This window comes from Neopelma chrysocephalum, unplaced genomic scaffold, assembly GCF_003984885.1.
Source record: "Neopelma chrysocephalum unplaced genomic scaffold, ASM398488v2 Primary Assembly neopelma1_102, whole genome shotgun sequence".
NCBI classification, from domain to species: Eukaryota; Metazoa; Chordata; class Aves; order Passeriformes; family Pipridae; genus Neopelma; species Neopelma chrysocephalum.
The window spans coordinates 2,571,710-2,590,031 of NW_020897765.1; the positions used below are offsets into that span (position 1 = coordinate 2,571,710).

Sequence of the window (18,322 nt, forward strand, 5' to 3'; positions counted from 1 at the left end):
GGAACTCTGCATTAAATAGATTTGAGATGGTGATGTTTCTGGTATCTTTACTAGGACAAGCAAAGCCTCTGCTGTTTTCTGAAGTGGTAGAGAAGTTCTTGCAGTACATGTCGATATTTCATATCTCAGAAGGCTTTTAGGGATTATGCCAAAAAAGTCCAGTGGTATTGTTTGTTCAGGGACAGAATTGAGAATCACTGCTACATTGTTATGTGAATCAGGGCCAAGATGAGATGAAACATTTTAACTTTCTGGGCTAACAACTCCCAAATGTATTTCTTGAAAGATTGATAAAGGGACAAGGAGATGGTGTGGCTTTGGCCAGATGTGGACTCAACTGTGTATGATCAAAGTGGGAAAGCTGCCCAACTGTGCGCCTGAACCATTCACATGCTGGGTCAACTTGTACTCATGGAGACTCAGGCTCATTTATGCCTCATGTTTCTTCTGCTTCTGCCTCCTTAGCAGATATGTGTTTAAACCAAGTACTTGAGTAATGTTCTGTGTCAAAAAATAGTGCATCAACACAAGCCAATGACAGCCCTAAGTGTCAGGAGATTGAAATGTCTCCTTTCATAGGATAAACCATATAGTTTGCTTCTGGAATGCTTGTCTTCTCTTATAAAAGGTTCATACACAGTGAAGGTTGCATATTGCAAGTACTGTGCTTCTGTGAACAATTTAGGCAATGTACAGTTATTTTAATGTTGTTGCATCTTTTTCAGCAAAATAACCTCATTATTAAGGCTGAATCTGAACTGAGACGTGAAACATCCATGCAATGTGGGTGGAAGTAAAACTGTGAAGCTATGCAGCATTTCCTTACAAAGCTTCAATGAGTTGGGTACTTCCCTGAAGAAGACATTTTTCCTCTTTGTATGCATATTAAGTTATCTATAATGCAGTAAGAAATTCTAATTCTGCCATGCCCTATGTGCATATAAATATTGTGTATACACAGCACTCCTTTACAGCATTTTCTTAAAATTTTGTACAATTTGATTTTGTTTAATCTGTGCTGTTTCATGCCAGAACAAATGACTATGGATTATTCCATTATATGTAGTGGAAAATGGTTCAGAAGTGTCAGTTTGGAGATTTTGGTAAAAAATGGAGGATTTGTAGGTGAAAAGTAATCTTTAATACAACATAGTTCATAATTGTTTTGGGGATGTAAAGCTCAGCATTTTAACTAGGCCTTTGTTCAGATTAGATTTAGTATATTTAGCATAGTTTTACAAATGTTGTAAATGTACACAAACATTCCTGCTGATTCTAGATTATTTATTGCCTCTTATGGAAGTAATTAAAGCTTCTTTCCCATGCCTGGAAGTGTTCAAGGCCAGGTTGGATGAGCAACCTGATCTAGTGAGTGGAACCTTTGCCCTTGGCACTGGGTTGGAACTGGATTATCTTTAGAGTCCCTTCCAACCCAAGCCTTTCTATTATTCTTCTCTATCTGCAGGCTATTAATTGAATCATAATACACTTCTAAACCATGCAACTCTTAAATAGTCCTAACAAATTCTTTCCTGAATGACATCTGGATATATTATATTTTCAGGCTTGCTTTATTGCACAGTGAATTTTGTCTGATAGTATTCGGTGTTTTGAGGAGGGGAAAAAAAGTGAGACAGGTTTCTGTGTCATATAATATCTTACTGCATCTGTTATGTGAAAAGTGGAATTTTGAATAACTTGGGTACAATTAGTTGATTCTGTGATATTTCCCTCTTACTTAGTGCATAGTGATATGTTTTTCTTTCATATGATTTATATATATATATAATATATGTATTATATATGTTATATATATTATATATATATAATCAAGTTATAGCTGCTGTCTTGAAATCCTTGTATTATGGAAGCTACATGGGACATAGGGCATTTGAATGCTCAGTTATGCCTGACTCAGATCATGCAAAAATGAGAAAAAAATGAATTGAATCCAAGCAGTTAAAGATAGTAGAATGGAATGGAATAAACTAATTCAGTTGGAAGGGACTTACAGTGATCATGAAGTCCAACTGCCTGATCACTTCAGGGCTGACCAAAAGTGATCTTGCAGATTTTTATTATGCAGAAACCATTGCAGGGAAACCAGAATTAATATGTAAATTTTGTATGTCCTGCTGCTGAACATGCACGAGATACAATGTAAGCAGGTTAAAAAGCTGAACACCTCCCTTTCCCCCCAAAACATGAACAGTTTTGGCTTTGTCATTTTGACCATAATTGCTTTCTGCTGCAAAAAATAGAAAAAGATTTCTTCATATTCAGCAAGCTTTGCAGCTACTAATAGCTTTTCTCTCCTCTCTTAAATATTTTTCAATGTCTTCACTTAAAAAATTTATTAAATGTAGGAAGAAAGGGGAAATTGACTGCACTGAAAGAATATAGTATTTGCAATACCATAACAAAAATCCCAAAGTGAAGCCTTAGTGCTACATTTTTGTCTGGCACTTTTGTAGGTGCTCTGTCTCCTTAACATGTGGTCCTTGAAATCACACAAGTCTGTTGTTTAGAAATATATTTGCTATGGCCATAATCTTCAAAAACAACCTATTACTCTGAATATGCATCTTATAAGACTAAACCATTTGTTTTCACCAGGATGAAACACCCTGAACTCCAGAAGCAGTCAGCATAAATCCCACGTAATTTTCATCTATACAAACCAGACTTCTAGGTTGAAACCTAAACTTCAGCAATGCCAGTCCAAACCTGAACTTTAGGAGTTTATATTTGAGAGTGGAATGGAAAGTCTTGAAGTTTTCTGTACCATTAATATATAAAGTAGTCTGTCTCTTGGTTTAGGCTGAAAGCAGTTTGTGCCTTTGTTCCTAATACTTTTTTTTCATATTTTCAGACCTTAACTATGTCAAATGTTTTATTTTTTCTCATCTTTGAAATGTTTCTTTTTCTAAGGAAATGTATGCTTTTAAATAAGCTCTAAGGATGTTGTGTTTGCACACAAGTACTTAAAAGTCTTTGAAGTTATTTTTTAAAGAGCACACATTCCTTATATCTTTGCCTGATTGCAAAGCTGTGTAGTGGTGAATGACTTTACTAGATAAAGTTCAAAATCATGACCTCTACAAAATCAGAAATATACAAGCTACAGTTTGGAAAGAAAAATGATCTTAAAATGCTTGTTCCTCCAACTGGTCCTGTAATACCTCCTTGCTCGTTTTACAGGAGTGAATACTCTGCACCAGTCGACATAAGGATATCTTTCAGCTTCATTGCAGCTGAAGTCAGTGACTTCATACTGAAAGAGGCTGGTTTTGAGACTACAGACCATGACAGTTTGTAACAGCGAAGCAACGTACATGTCTGTGTGAATACATAGCCATGTATACCTGTAAGTAATACAGACTTGTCTGTATCTATGTATGCCCAGATTTAAACTGCAGCTGGCATGATATGGAAAGTATTTAAGGAATTTTATAAGCTTTGTGGAAAAGAAGTAATTCTGAAAAATGTACTAGCAGTTACACCTACTGACAAATGAGAATAGTGTTCTTTTTTTAAATCAGAAAGCTCTATTATTGGGCCAACAGAGTTTTATGGTAACAGTTTTGGAGTCATTGATGCCTGGAATCTTAGAACTGGGCAGTTTTACCATAAACTTAGAGTCAATGTTCCCCTTTTAATCCTGTTAATTTTACTACATTACTTATGTTGCAAATTAACTGCATCACAGTATTTTAATTGTGTTCATAGTCATTTTAAAAATAGTTGATGGAGATAAGTCATTTAATTATATTTTATCAGTAAGAAAGCATTAGCTCTGCTGTGACTGATAGCTAGCAAGGCCATCTGCAATGCTTTTCAGTTCACTCACACTGAATTGTTCAGATAAGGACTGTCAAGTGCTGCCTAAAAAAGGAAGGAGCCGTGGTGGCATTAAGTGCAGTGGAGGACACAAATCCAGGCATGCTGGAGGATCTGAGCTGTTTCCTGCAGCACTGAACCTTTTCAGAGTTTTCATTGTTGTTTCCTGCAAAGTATTAAAATGCGAGTGTCTGTCATTCAGGATCTCAGGGAGGATGAAAATGGGGAAGAAGAAGAAACGGTGAGTTAAACCCCAATAGCTTTTAAAAGTACTTATTTCCTTCTGTTGTTACTCTTTAGGACGATAAACTTGGAATGATTACCTTTCTCTTACAGGTCTTCCTCAAGCCTGTTATTGAGGATAGAAATATGGAACTGGCCCGAAAATGCAGTGAATTAATAAGTGATGTAAGTGATGGTGACTATTTGCATCCTTATATTTGAATTTCTTTTTTCAAATGTGTTTATATTTATGATACATATTTTCTCAGATATGTACAGTGTAGCATGTACCCATCCAAAGCTCAGATATAAAAGCACACAAAGTAATAGAAAAGCACAAATTATTCTAGTACCTTAAGTTATCAGCCACAGAGGGATAAGCTTTTCAGAGCACTTTGATGGTATGAAACGCAGGCCCTAGAAAGGAGAATGTTTCAAAATGTCTGTCAGGTGTCTGCCATGAGAACACCTTGGCTGCTTTCAACAGGAAATGCAGTATTTGTTCTGATTATAGCGTATGTAGTTTTATTGGTTTGAACAGAACAGCTTCCTACATAGCTAGAAGGAGGGAGGTTGAAAATGAATTTTGAATGTTAACTATTGGTCTGTGGTCACAGATGCTCAGAACTGCTCAGCATATTGTATTGACTACGCTTATAGGACGAATCCATTGAAATGCTAGAATAACTTTAAAAATTATTTAACTAGCTTATTCTTGACTTAGTTACTATAGATTTTTAAAATTGTTTATCAGTTATAGACATTATATAAGCATCATCGATCAGATCCAAGAAATTACTGAGCAGAGAAAGACTTTAAAATATTCTAAAGAAACTGAAAAGTGATGTCAGGCTCATGTTGTGTTGTAATCTTTATTTAGATTTGTGATGTTTATTTTATGGGAATAGAACATATAATCTACCCTTTAGGTATAAATTTTTAGGGGTTATTAGAAAAAAATAGGTAATTCAGAAGAACAGTATCTGGGGTGTGTAAGTGTTACAGTGCTGGCTTGAAAGTGTGACTTGACAAGGTCAAAGTTTCCTCTTTGTCCATATATCTACTTCAATTTTCACAGAAAGAATGCTGGAAATTGGATAGATCCTTAAGAGAGGGTACCAAGATGGCTCCCTTGTAATCTCAATCTACTTTAGGAAGTAGTAGAGATTAATAATATTTTTTACTGATAGCTATCTACATGCTTTCTTTGGGAAAAAATGGCATATGGTGCATTAAGTGCCTGTCAACTCATGTAAAGGCCAAATTGAAAATGGACCTGGAGCACTTATCTGACCCAAAATACATTTATTGCTTCCACGCAGCTTCTTTCTAAATGTGATTGCCGTTCTTAAAGGCAAAAACTTATTGAAAAGTGCTAAAGAAATATTTTCTTTAATTGAAAAGGAATTACTACTATGCTGTGTACCCATTAGGAGTAATGTTGGCCGTGGCTCTTAATTAACTGACAAATGGAGTGGCTGTATTTTCTCGAATTTTCTGCAGGGCCTTGAGAGCTAGGGTGAATAACTAAGTCAAGCCAGATTTCTCAACCTTGTAATGGTTCAGGGATTTTTTGCTGTAAACTTGTAATATGTTTAGCCTACAACTGTGTTAGATTTTCCTTGAGATATGTCAAGCATAATGGCAAAGTATCATTAATGCTTTCAAAGCAACAACAATATGTACAGGTCCAGACCAATTTAATTTAAAAAAAAAGACTGTTTAAAAATAGCTTTCAAATTTAGGGCCTTATTCAGCCTCTGGTGAAATCAGTAGGTGTTTCTTCCTTGGCTTTAATGGAATATGTGCATTTGTAGAGTATGAATGTTGGTCCCCAGAATTTTTGCTATAATGGAATTTCTTATGTTCAGTGAAGTCCTTTGTGCTGGGGGATAAATTGTTTACCCTGCACACTTCATTGTGGAGACCAATAAACCACCAGGAGTTTGCATTCTTACCTTTGATTTTTGACTCATTGACATTCAGAACTTTTTATATATTCCTTATCCTTTTTACCATGAACCTTTGCAGAAACTACTGTTTGTGTGGATGTATCATTGGTATACATCTGTACGTTTTATGTGTACAGTGGTTTTATGGCACTTGCAGTTTGGCCCTAAGATGACCTTGGGAGAGCAGCCTGTGTCCTTGCTGACCACGAGACTGGGTGATTGTCTTTCTCTGATGGTGGAGCTGTCAGCACAGCTCCTCCATCAGAAAGCAGTGCCAGGAGTGCACATACCTGAGATACTGGGGTTGCATTATGCTTGCCCTGCATTCTTTGCTGACTGACTTTAATTTGGCAATATGGATTTAAAAAAGTGTTATGATGGCAGTCCTTAGTGCATGCATAGCTGTCAGCCTTGAGCTGTATGTAGGGGAAGTTGTGTTAATGTGCTCCTGTTCTTGAGGAAATCCCCAGTTTTGTTTGAGGTTGGCAGTTGTTTGTTCTGTGGCTGTGATACCCCTGGATTGTTTCTCTCAACAGCCATTTCATTTAATCTCTCTCCATGATGCAATTTAATTCCACAGATGTTTTCAAAACTGTCGTGTGTTTGACTTATATGAATTACCTTCCTTTTCAGGCATTTTCTCTTCCATGTTGAAATTACGCCCATCCATTTGCTTGAGGCGTATTTTCGTATTTGTTTTGATTACGTGGTGTGATGTTGTCGATACTATTATAAGCAGAGATGGGAATTATTATGCATGATATTTGACCAAACTATCATAATCCTTTTCAGTAGAATGGCAGACACTCTGCCACTGAGGATTCTGCTCAGTTTTGGTCATGTGTGGTAACAGTGCATCTTTTCCCCTATATAAAAAGTAGAACTACTTGCCATTTAGCTGTCCTTGCTTTATCATGTCTCTGTTATAAAGGCCAAAAAGACCTAGAGTCAAGTGGAGAAACAGCATGCCTTTCCACTCATACCAGCTGGGTTCTGATCACCTAATTCTGGGTGCAGCTGTTCCCCTGCGCTCGCCATTACTAGCCACACCTCTAATTCAGGAGGACTTTGAGGTCCAAATTGCTGGAGAATACTAAAAGACTGTGGAGTAATAGTACTGTATGCCTGCCATCTATTTTCTCATGCTTTTCTCTCGGTTGCTGCAACCACAGAGACAGGATTTTGTATTAGATGGATCTGTGATCCAGCACAGTTCTTAGTCTTATGAGAGATTATAAATTAATTAATGTAGGGTTGGAAAGTGAGTCCTTAGTGGAAAAAAGTTCCCTTCTGTTTTAGCATAAAAGCTAGATAGGAAGCTTTGTTGTTTTTCCAGACTTAAATGGGTATTTGAGACATGACAGTTCTACAGTGAATCCTGGCATGATGACTGTTGACATGGTTATTTATATTAAAGTTAGATTAGTATGTGCCCCTGAATACAAAGGAATGGTTGCTGCTTGGATTAAGCTGTTACCATTGGAGCCTTTCCTTTAGTCCACAGTCTCCCTCTGTGTTTCTCCCTTGAAGAGGCTGATGGAACAGGCCATGGACAAGATGAATTTTCTTGGCAAACTGGAAAGCTTCAGCCTAAAGGTTGGATGCCCTTGTTTTATAAAGTTGATCTTTCCATATAACATGCATTAAGAAACAAATGCAGCTTGAAGCTTACTGTTTTGGTGGTTTTCTAGGAATTTTAATCCACTTTTACTGGATAGCTGTGCTACTGGTCAGAGTTAGTTTTATGATGAGTCAGGGAGAAGAAAAGGATAAGGAGAGAAACTGGACCTTTTGAAAGAGCAGTGGCTCCAGGCCATCATTTGCAAATTTTTCCTATTTGTTTTTTTCACAAGGTTTACCAGATCTGCTCAATCTAAACAGCGTATTTTGTTATGAAGGACAAGTCGCTTGCAGGCAAAATTTCCTATTTAGTATTTTAGACGTTTGAATGTTTAACTCCAAACCTGGAGGAGGAATGTTAGCTTCTCTGCCTGTTCCTTCCAGCCATTGGTTATGTTCAGTTGTGGCCAACCTCTTGAGCATCTTGGTTGCATCATTTACAATAGATTTGTTTTTAACTGCAGATGTCATGACTTCTTTATACTTGTTGCATATCATCTTCCATTTTTCTGTTTCCAAGCAATGTGGACAATTTTGTAGCAGAATGGAGTGTGTTGGATCACAGTTTGAACAAACATTTATGTGTCCTTTCTAAATGGTCCATTTGTGTCCATTTTGTGGCCTCTGTGGGTTACCATAATAAATGTGAATAATAAAGGAGTAAGGAGGTGGCATTAGTCCTTTACTGTTTTTGGGTAGTTTGAAAGCATGACTTCTACAGCAGAACAGTTTCAATTGTTTCTTCTGGTCATGTTTTGTCATTCCCTTCAATTAAGATACACCTTAGGAAGCTTTTATGTTTGAGTTTTGAATGTAATTATTGCTCTGTAATTAAAATGGATGTAATTACAGTCAGCTTTTGATATCTGTGGGTGATTTATCTAAGCTGTGAGCAGCAAGACTCTCTGTCTCCTCTACCAGAGTCACAGCTTTACAGGAGTTCCTACTGGGAATGCCATCAAACCTAACCAGTAAGCAGTCAGCTCCGTAGATTTCCCATGCATGTGTGCAGGTTGAACAGTAAGTGCCTGCTCATGTTGATCATAAAACTGCACTTTTTTTGTATATTGCTCTGTGATTACCTTGGAGTACAGTGTCATACACAGGTTACATGAACCGCTGGCTTTGTGATCCCTGAATAAAATCGTGACACAGTGATGTTACACCCATTGTTCACCAAACAGTTTTTATTTAGAATAGACTGTAGTCCACAAAGGCAGACAATATGATTTGGTAACGAGATGTAGATTCTTTCAGTAGTCCAAATGTGGATAAGTTCAATATTAAAGTTGTTTACTGTGTGAGGATTAAGTAATCATGAGTTTGAGATGAATTCAGCATTATCTAATCCATTTTGCAGTGTACAAAAAGTTTGCATCAGAATGTACAGGAGCTGATTTTGTGTAAGCTGCCATCCTTCTCATGAATTTTCCAGGTCCCTGTAGAGAAGCATAGACTAGAACTTGTGATATCCATTAAGGATTCAGAGAGAGAGGAAATTAAGACTGCATATTTCTGTAATGCTCGGATGCAGATCATATTGCTTCTGTCAGTGCTTGTCAGCAAGTCTAGAGTGCATAAATGCAAGCTGCTGTTATGCAGAATGTGAAAATGGCATTAGAGAAATGGTAGTAGATAACCAGGAAAGAGCTTAGTACTAAATAATTAAATTTGCATTGATCTAAACTATTTTATGTACAAACAAAGAAATATCACTAAAAACATTTAAAACTATCCACGTAAAGTGTCTCTCTTTAAAACTTATTTAGTCCATCTCATCATAATTCATCATCTTTCGTCATGAAGTCCTTATATAATAAAGGTACCTAAATGTTAATCACGTCCATCGATGTTATCCTTCTTGTAGTCTCACTAATACAAATAAGTAACTCTGACTTCATCAAGTCATGTGATACCTGCCCATACTGTTTGCCCATGGTAAGAAAAAGGTTGGTTGTTAAAAAAAAAAATTGTGTTTCTATTTTTTTTTCAAACTATATCATGGTGTTTTGTTTCAAAAATTGTTTCCTTTGTGCATACACAATTTAAAAATGGCTCAATTTAAAATTTATTTGGTCTTAAATTCTGTTAATCCTTGCATGTCATTACTGTTGGGTGCTTTGTAGGCAACAGTTTGGCAGTGCCCTTCTGAATTTATTCGTTGAACTCTTGGATTCAGAAAGGGGCATTTGATGATGTTATACAGATTCTGTGCTTGCTATGCTTGTGTTAGAAGTTAGTTTAACAATTTTATCTTTGAGATCAAGGATCAAGGAGATCAATTATTTCATTCTTCTTTCTTTAGACATACTAAAACATCTGCAACGGTGCTGAAAATGTGCTGTAGATATATAGAAAAAATCCCATCTTTTTCATCTTTATTATTAAAGAGTTCTGTGACTTTTACATAGTCCTGGTACTGTGTGTGAGAACTGGGTGTTTCCCTTTATGGTTTAATTTGACCCAGCCGTAGATACTTGCAAGCCATCCAGGATAGTATCCATGAATAAAATAAAATAATAATAACAATTAAAAAAATTTAAGTAAAAATAGCTGTTGTTTATTTTTCTCTGTGTGTGTGTGTTTAAGAACAATCAAACTTTTTTTCTCCTCTTTGTAGATACACTATAAAGAAGAGTTTAAAAAATCTAAAGGCAAGTGCATATTTGTACCTGACACCCCGCAGCTAAAACATGTGAAAAGTCTCGGTGCTTTTATTTCTGAGGTAAGATCTAAAAGGCTGAAGAATTTTCTTGGCTTCTTATTCTTCTTTAAAAGTCTCTCAGTTGGATATGGTGACTTTTAGCAGGGGAAGGACAGCTTCTTTCAAATAACAGTTCTGTTTATAGGTAAAGTGACTTAAAAGGCTGTAATTAATATATACTATGTATGTGAGTAATAATAATTTGGAATTACGTGATACTTTTATTTTGGGATTTGAAGATATTTTGTTAATGGTTCTGAGCCAGTCCTAGCTATCCTATTTTATGGGTGGATAAACCGAGGAATAGGAAAAGAATTTTTTTTTACTTGCTCTGCAATGATGAAGTTTGCAAACTTCACCTGTGCGAAGTTTCCCTGCTGTGGTGAATTCACAGCCTGATATAAAACAGGAGACAAGGGAACTGTTTCCGTGTTGTCATCCCTGTCCTTCTTCAGCAAGGGACCTGGGGCAGACATGAGGTCAATGCCATCTGCGAGTTGCCTGAGCACTTGCATGCCTCCCTGTGTCAGAGTTTTTAGGTCTTCGTGTACACAGGCACGCACACACATGCACACACACACACATACACCCACACACACACACATACACACACAACTGTCGCGGCAAAGAAAGAGTAACAGCTTCCAAAATGCCAGAGCAGCATTTACTGCCAGCTCTTCATATCCTAGGTACAAGGTGCTGTCGAATTGCATCTCTGATTATTTTCCATAGGTAAGAAGAGCAGCAGGAGTTTTACATGGCAGAGAGTTGCTTTGTTTGGGAATCACTGGTTCTGGGTGATTTTTCTGTCACTGTGACCCTTGGAAGACGTAAATTTTTGGTGCCTCGTTTTTTGTGTTACCTTTATTACTATGATAAAGAATGCTCCAGTATCTCTCTCTGAAGTTACGTAATTTATATACATTCTATAATCTCTTTCTGATATCCAAGAGTTTACTGTGTGGCTACATCCAATATAAGTGCATCTAGTGAATATTTTTGTTGTATTTATCTTTCTGTTTTCTGAGAAAGAGTGGCATTACTCCAAGGGGAGTGAATCTGATGTAATCACACTTTTTATAAGAGGCAGACTATTGTAGTCTACAAAAGTACAGTATATAGCGAATATTTATCTAATCCATCTGATTCCAAAGAAAAGCTGCTAATTATTAATCAAAGATTTAGAGATATAAAGGTATTTTACAATTTTTAAACCCCATATGTTTTATGTTACCACACTGTTGAGCACTCTATCTGCTTATTGCAGCATTACCTGAAGCCAATGATGTGATGGATGGTTTATCTTGTAAATTACTGACCTCTAGTGTCCCATAACCTGTTTTTGCAAAACCTGGACACTGAAATTCTTAACAGCATGTCCACAACAGTGAAAAAGAGCCCTCTGGCTTGGAAAATTTATTACAGCAAATTATTTATATAGATATATACATATGGGGAATTAACCTCTAATGAAGAACTGTCTGTTGCACAGTAAATTAATGACATTGGACATTATATTTTAAAATATTTTTGGTATTTATGATCACTTTTGCAGCCGTACTTGACATTGTTTTTATGAATTTGAAAAACTTAGATACGAAGCAGAAGCCTCACAGATTTTGAACTATTATTCTGATCTCTCTCATGAAACCCTTTTGTGAGGAATTGCTAGTACTGAACACTGGAGGAAATACAGGATAAGTAGAAAGTTATTAAAAAATGAGACTGTAATATGAAAAGATTAAGTAGAAATTATGGTGGACATGCTAATTTGAATATTCCTGTCCCTTCCAGCTACATTTAATTGCTGATACTTATTAATTGGTAAAATATTTGTTGTTTGCCTCTCATTGCTCCCGTTGTGCAAAACTTGTGAAAAGAGAAAGAAAAAAGATAAGTTTTGATTTTGAAAATGATTTGAAAAAATATATAAAAAAACCTGCTATGCTACCTTATTTTATACTTCCCTCCAAATGATTGAATTTAATTAGGAGATATTTTGCATTGTTTTGTGAATTAGACACATCCACCTAAAGTATTATTTAAATATGTTTTTACTTGGAAGTTAATGACAGCATTAAATTTTTCCAGTTCTAATGGTCTATGCCATTTTACTTACTAGAAAAAATAGGTAATATGTTTACTGTGTCTTAATTTTTGCATTATATGTCACCTTTTTCTGCCCTCTAGGTGAAGTACAAAGGAGCTGCTAAAAAAGACCTTTCCAACTCTCTTTATCAGCAGATGCCAGCCACAATTGACAGTGTATTTGCAAAAGAATTAATGCAGCTTCAGAGCAAGGTACAATTTTTAGAATCGCAAAATGATTTTTAGATTAACTGTGTGTCAGAATATGTCCAATTTGAACAAAATATTTGCGCAGACACTTGATTGCTGGCTTGATTTATTTGAGTGAGTTTATCAACCACACTTTATCACCATAACTTCTTAACTTCAAGAACTACTCAGTTTTAAAATGTTGACAATCTTTTTGACATTGTTATGTTTATTAAATATACATTTAAAAGCTGCTAATGCATTCATAAATCCATTAGAAATCCATGAATGCAATAAGGAATTACTGAGTTTAGTGACATTGCACTGCGCTTATAGAATAGATGAATCTTATATAATAACTATTTCCTGTTGGGTGTTGTATTAGTTATACAAAATGTTTGATGCTGAAGGCAAAAGAATAAAATCTTTAATGACTTCTGTAGGCACTTACTGGTAGCAGTAAATGTATTTGCGATGGTCTACATACTAATACAACAAATTTTATAGAATTAAAAGTGTGGATTCAAGTATATTAAAGAGAGTGTAAAGCATGTAAACAACCAGCAAAATAGTAAATTCCACTTCAGTTGCCTTCAGGGGCTTAAAGTATAATACCCTAAATGTAAGCAGGTGACCCTTCAGTTCCATTGATCTCAGTGGAATTGCGAATGTTAAGTATGTGTAATATGAATGGAGCTAGAGATTTTCGTTGTTACTCATGAGAATTACAGCTGATAGATGGTCATTGCTTTCTGTCTGCCAAACATTTCCGCATTTTTCTTGTTTTTACTTTCTCCTCTCTTAAAGATATAGTCTAATACAATCAGCGTGTGAAGTGAACGTGCTCCTAAATCCATAATATTGACTGTATTTCAATATGCGTTCCTCTAATGCAGTGATATTTTTTCAGACAAAGGAAAATACCAAAAGAAAGGACTGAAATCTCAGGACACCTTGTAGAGAAATGTTTTGATATAAAACAGTGTTTTAATCAAGGCTATATTAAGCAAATATAATAACATATATTTTAGTTTTTGTAGTTTGAAATGGAACATATATACACTCAAGTTAAAGCAGCATAGTAGCTGAAATGACATTAATGTGACATTTCACTGAAAAGTGAGTAATTAGAGGAATTACAGTAGAAATAAATTGGGAATTAAACTTGTATAACTGTTAGCTCGTTTTATAAAACATTAGTTAACTATTTTGCCACAGATTTACTCCTGGATTCATTCCAAATTATTACATTCTACATTAGTTTACGCAAATGGGGTTAATTAACATTGGTGATGTGGCAGAAGAGATAAATAACTGAGACTAAAAGTGAAACCATTGATTCATCAAAAAAACCCTTTTAAGGAAAAGACTGACTTTTATTTGGTATTTTTTGAAGGTTTTCTTCAATCATACAACAGTCATAGAGAAACAAATAGGATGAGATACTTAAGCAGAAATTTTCCCTGTAAAATTCAGACCATTCCCTTAGGAATAGTTGCATTATAAATCATAATCTACCATAAAACTTAAAGATATGCTGACACATTTTTCCAACTTGTGGTTACAGTTGCAGTGGACCTGAATTTAATGCTACTTTGAGAGAGATCTCAGGGGATTTTCTGGTGAAAATGTTCTCCACAGTATTCAAATCTAATCCATATTGTGCCTATCACTGTGGTACCTAAGTAGCTAATACAAGGATTTCACATTCCAGCTGGGTCAGGATGTGGCAGAGAGGGTTTTTGCTGCATCTGTCTAGCTGGGTTTGGGAATTTACAGGTCATCACTTCAGGAGGAGACTACGGATATGCCATAGGAAGGAGACAGAGCAGCACCAGCTGGCCATTATGCCAGCCCTCCTGCAAAAAGGCTGCTGCAAGCACAGAACTGCAGTCTGTTTCTCATAGTAAGCTGATTTTACATAGGTGCTGATTTCCTGAGAGGTGGAAAATACGAGTACATATCCTCCTTCCCAACCACGTCAGAGCAAATTTACACCTTTGACTCCTTTTTCATGCTTCTTGGATGAAATGCTGGGCTTGAATGCTTTTGTAGCCAGATCAAGCAGGAGTTTTCTTGCTCTGTGGTGCCGTGTTCTTGGCAGGATTCATAGCCTCATCTGCCAAGCACTTGTATCTGGACTAGGGGATCATGGTGCGGAAAGAAGGAGAGCCACTGACTCTCTCTGCTGCTGCCTGCTGGCACAGGCTGGCATACCTCTTCTGGGGGATCTCCTTACACAGGTGTGCCCTCGGCAAATGGTCTCTCCCATGATTTGATGTTTGCTCCTGGAATGGTGTTGCTGTACTGCTGCTGCCCAGCAGCTCTGTCTTCAGCCTACCTAGATCTAACCCAATTTAGTAATTTGATACACTATTTCAAATCACACTCATCATTTAGGAAGTTGGGGGCAACTAGGGGAAATTTCCCATTTTTCACAAGAAGTCATTCCTCACGTACACTGTCCTCTCCAGAGCAAACAGACTGCCATTGACCACGTTTGCACGCTTTAACTCATATGGCAATTGTCACTAACTTCAGCAGAGCCAGGACCTCATTCTGTAGGGTTGCAGCCATGCAAGGTCAGCACTGTTATATGGATCTTGCCACAATGGAGAGTACAGTGCCCTGACATATGTGGTTCTCTTCCAGTGGAGCTTTTCTCCCATATTGACTGGATTGATAGATGCTCAATTCCCCTCAAGATACTCAGGAAAGCTGAAAACAAGACCATTTCTGTTGGCTTTTTCATGAAACCCACATTTGTTCTTTTGTGTTTTATGTAGAACTGGCACGGAGATGTAAATAAATACCCATAGAGAAGGACATCTATCTAAAACTGTGACCAAAAAATCACGACACTCTTTACGGGAAAAATTTTTTCAGGAGAATGAAAAAGAAGTTTCATAGCCCCACATACTTGGGTGGCTTTTCTCAATTTCATTTTTTTCCTCTACACAGGAAATTTGACTGTTGACTTCTAAGTAGCTTTCTTGAGGGTGAGCAACCAGATTTTGCTCCCTCTCTCACTTTTGTCACCATTGTCCCCAGGGTAAGCTAGAGAGAGAAGTCCCTGTCCTCACTGAGTAACTTCACCCTCCTTGCCAGTCTACAAAAGCTCTCACCAATTTCCCTGTTCTCTGCAACGAGAAAATGAAATTGGTGGGAGCAGTCTAGGCAGGGAGCCTTCAATGTTGATTTTCCTGAGAGGAAGTGGACATATTTTTGAAAAATTGCAGTTTTCCTGTGGAAAATATTTCTTAAGGAAAACTTCTGATCATTGCTAGCTCTGTGCCAAGTCTTTTTCTTGTCTGAAGATCAGACAAGATTCAGTATACTGAATACTTCCTTACGTAGAACGATTTTTTTTAATAAGGTGTCACAAACAATGATAAAGGTATTTAAAATTGCTTGAAGGGAAAACAATGTTGGAAAAAAGTAAGTGTTTCATCACTTTTTTCATCACTTTATTTCTGCCATAAGAAGTGATTGCACTGTTTTTCCTCTTATCTGAAAGGAATAATCTAAAGCAAACTGAAGGCAGTTTAATTTTCTCCTTTGCACAGGGCAATACCTCAAAGAGTAACTATATGTCGATGCTTAACGGTATGTTCTGTTTGGTTTTAAAGATGATGAGCCAAGTGAATCTTAAGCAATATTTTCAACTTCCAGATAAAGTTTCAGAGGGTTTTTTTAACTACAGTAAAAATTTTGTGATTTACTGCATCACTTACAATCATATTACACATTATCAGACTGTTTTATGTAATTATTTAATTTTTTTTTATGGTATGAAATGTCACGTTCAAGATTTCCTCTGTTTTATGGTGGCAGGTATTAGTCTGCTAGACTTCTATACTTTTGTTTTACATGAATACACTAGGTAATCTAATTCTCTGTGTAGAGATTAAAATGACATTTTCTGTGTTCTTGAACATTTCCTCCTACAAAATCCTACTTTGTGGATTTTAAGTTCAGAGCTCAGCTTACTGACTATAAAGGGAAATATATAAAAAAAAATGTAATAGTGTTTAAAGTATGACAAAACAGAGGGTCAGAGCTAGGTTAAAAGAGCACAAAGCCTTCCTTAATGCAGCTTCCTATTGACACACTGGTGTACAAGAGAGATAAGAAAAATAAAAAATGAGTACTTACAAATTAGTTCAATCTGAAGTCATACCTACTTAAATAATTGCCTTGCATTTCTCAAGTTAATAAATGGTGCCACTAAAGGGTAGAGGTTATGTCAGTGACCTGTAATGCTTGATCTCTCTCTGGAGTAGTTTCTTATGCAGATTTGATAAAGGAAATTCAGTTTAGCTAAAACTTGAAAATTAACATGAGTTGAGAAATAAATATATGCATGCTAACCTGTAAAATAATGGTTCTAAGAGTATTGTTGAAATAATAATAATTATTCTTTCATGCTTCCTTGAAACTGATTTACAAATCTAGGAATAATTTTGCACTAAAATGTCCAAAACTAAACTAGACACCCTTTGAACTCCTCCTAGCTTGTGTCTGCTTCTAGATTACTTCAGTGAGTTAATCAGAATAATGTGAAATGATAGGAAGAACACAGATGCCAAATAGCAAGTGAAATATTACTGCCTTAATAAAGAAATGGTCATCTTTTCCCAAGATAGTGAATACTGAATTGTAATTTCTGTTAATTTTCTCATGATGGGAGTTGATGTGCTGTTGTGTTTTGATGTCTTGGTTATGTAGCCCACTTGTCAAGAGAAAAATAGAGATGTTGAACCAGCAAATATTTGTAAATTAGTAGATTTTGGAAGTAACTGTATGGGGCTGCTTTTCAGAATCGTGTTAATTGGGGGGGAACATCTTAAAAGTGACAGTGTAAGCAAGGAAAAGTTGCAGAAGAGTTTTTGTGTCATATGTTTGTATAGTAATTACACTTTTGCAGGGAATCATTTGTTAGTGATGCTTCAGTCTTGTTGAAGGTTATGTGCTTTTCCATTTGCCAGACGTAGGCAAGTTATGAACTCTTTTTGTTTCAATTTAAGTTGTGTTTGTTTCCCCAGAGGCCTGATCATGTTACACTGTATAAGGAGGTGGCACATTTTAAGTTTCCTGATTTGATAATTTCATTCACATAGTAGCAGTGGAAAAATACCCCCTCCCCCTCCTTTTTGTCTTAATCTCTCAGCCCATATATTATTTTGTAATCTGAGATAGTCAGGGCAGATACTAACATATTGCCTTGGGCACCCTACTCTGTGACTCAGACGAAATTGTGCTGCTTTAAACAGAAACAGATACAGCCTTTTCTCACAGTTCTATTACCCTGTCCTAAGAGCCTGAATCACTGTAGTTGAGAGTTCTCTCAAAACTTTCACAGTATTCTTTTATTGCTCTCAAGGGTTTTAGTTTCAATACTTCTTCTTCTGATCATCTATCAATCTTATTTAGTATTTGCTGTTTCCTTGGGGGTTATTTTAGTGCTTGTTCATAAGAGCTGTTAGAAAATGAATTTTCTTGATGCTTGCTGCTTTTTAGGCATCAAAACCTGGTGAATTTTCTTAATATAAGCCTAAAAGCTTCTGACAAGGATAAGTGCAAGATCAGCTTTTCAGGCAGTTCTGGTATATGTGTATATGTAAGTATAGCACAGTACAGTGAAAGCTGGATAAATGCTCAATGTTGAGCTGCATTTCTATTATAAAAATAAATGTGTTTATAAACT

The 18,322-nt window shown here is 36.2% G+C and overlaps 1 protein-coding gene across 9 annotated transcripts in view; it reads left to right on the forward strand.

The window, feature by feature from the left end:
- Nucleotides 1-18,322, forward strand: part of NEBL (nebulette) — a 253,341-nt gene that overhangs the window by 156,292 nt on the left and 78,727 nt on the right. For 5 of the 9 annotated variants that reach the window (XM_027695568.1, XM_027695567.1, XM_027695571.1 and 2 more), the window contains 6 exons: nucleotides 2,617-2,660; nucleotides 3,202-3,367; nucleotides 3,865-4,081; nucleotides 4,177-4,248; nucleotides 10,255-10,359; nucleotides 12,529-12,639. The exons of 2 other annotated variants lie outside the window; for them this stretch is intronic. In XM_027695568.1, the coding sequence (XP_027551369.1) occupies nucleotides 4,022-4,081; nucleotides 4,177-4,248; nucleotides 10,255-10,359; nucleotides 12,529-12,639 (348 nt within the window). In that variant the 5' untranslated portion in view covers nucleotides 2,617-2,660; nucleotides 3,202-3,367; nucleotides 3,865-4,021. Of the gene's footprint in view, nucleotides 1-2,616; nucleotides 2,661-3,201; nucleotides 3,368-3,864; nucleotides 4,082-4,176; nucleotides 4,249-10,254; nucleotides 10,360-12,528; nucleotides 12,640-18,322 lie in introns of those variants that run through there. 2 more of the 9 variants (XM_027695572.1, XM_027695576.1) reach the window with 2 other exon arrangements.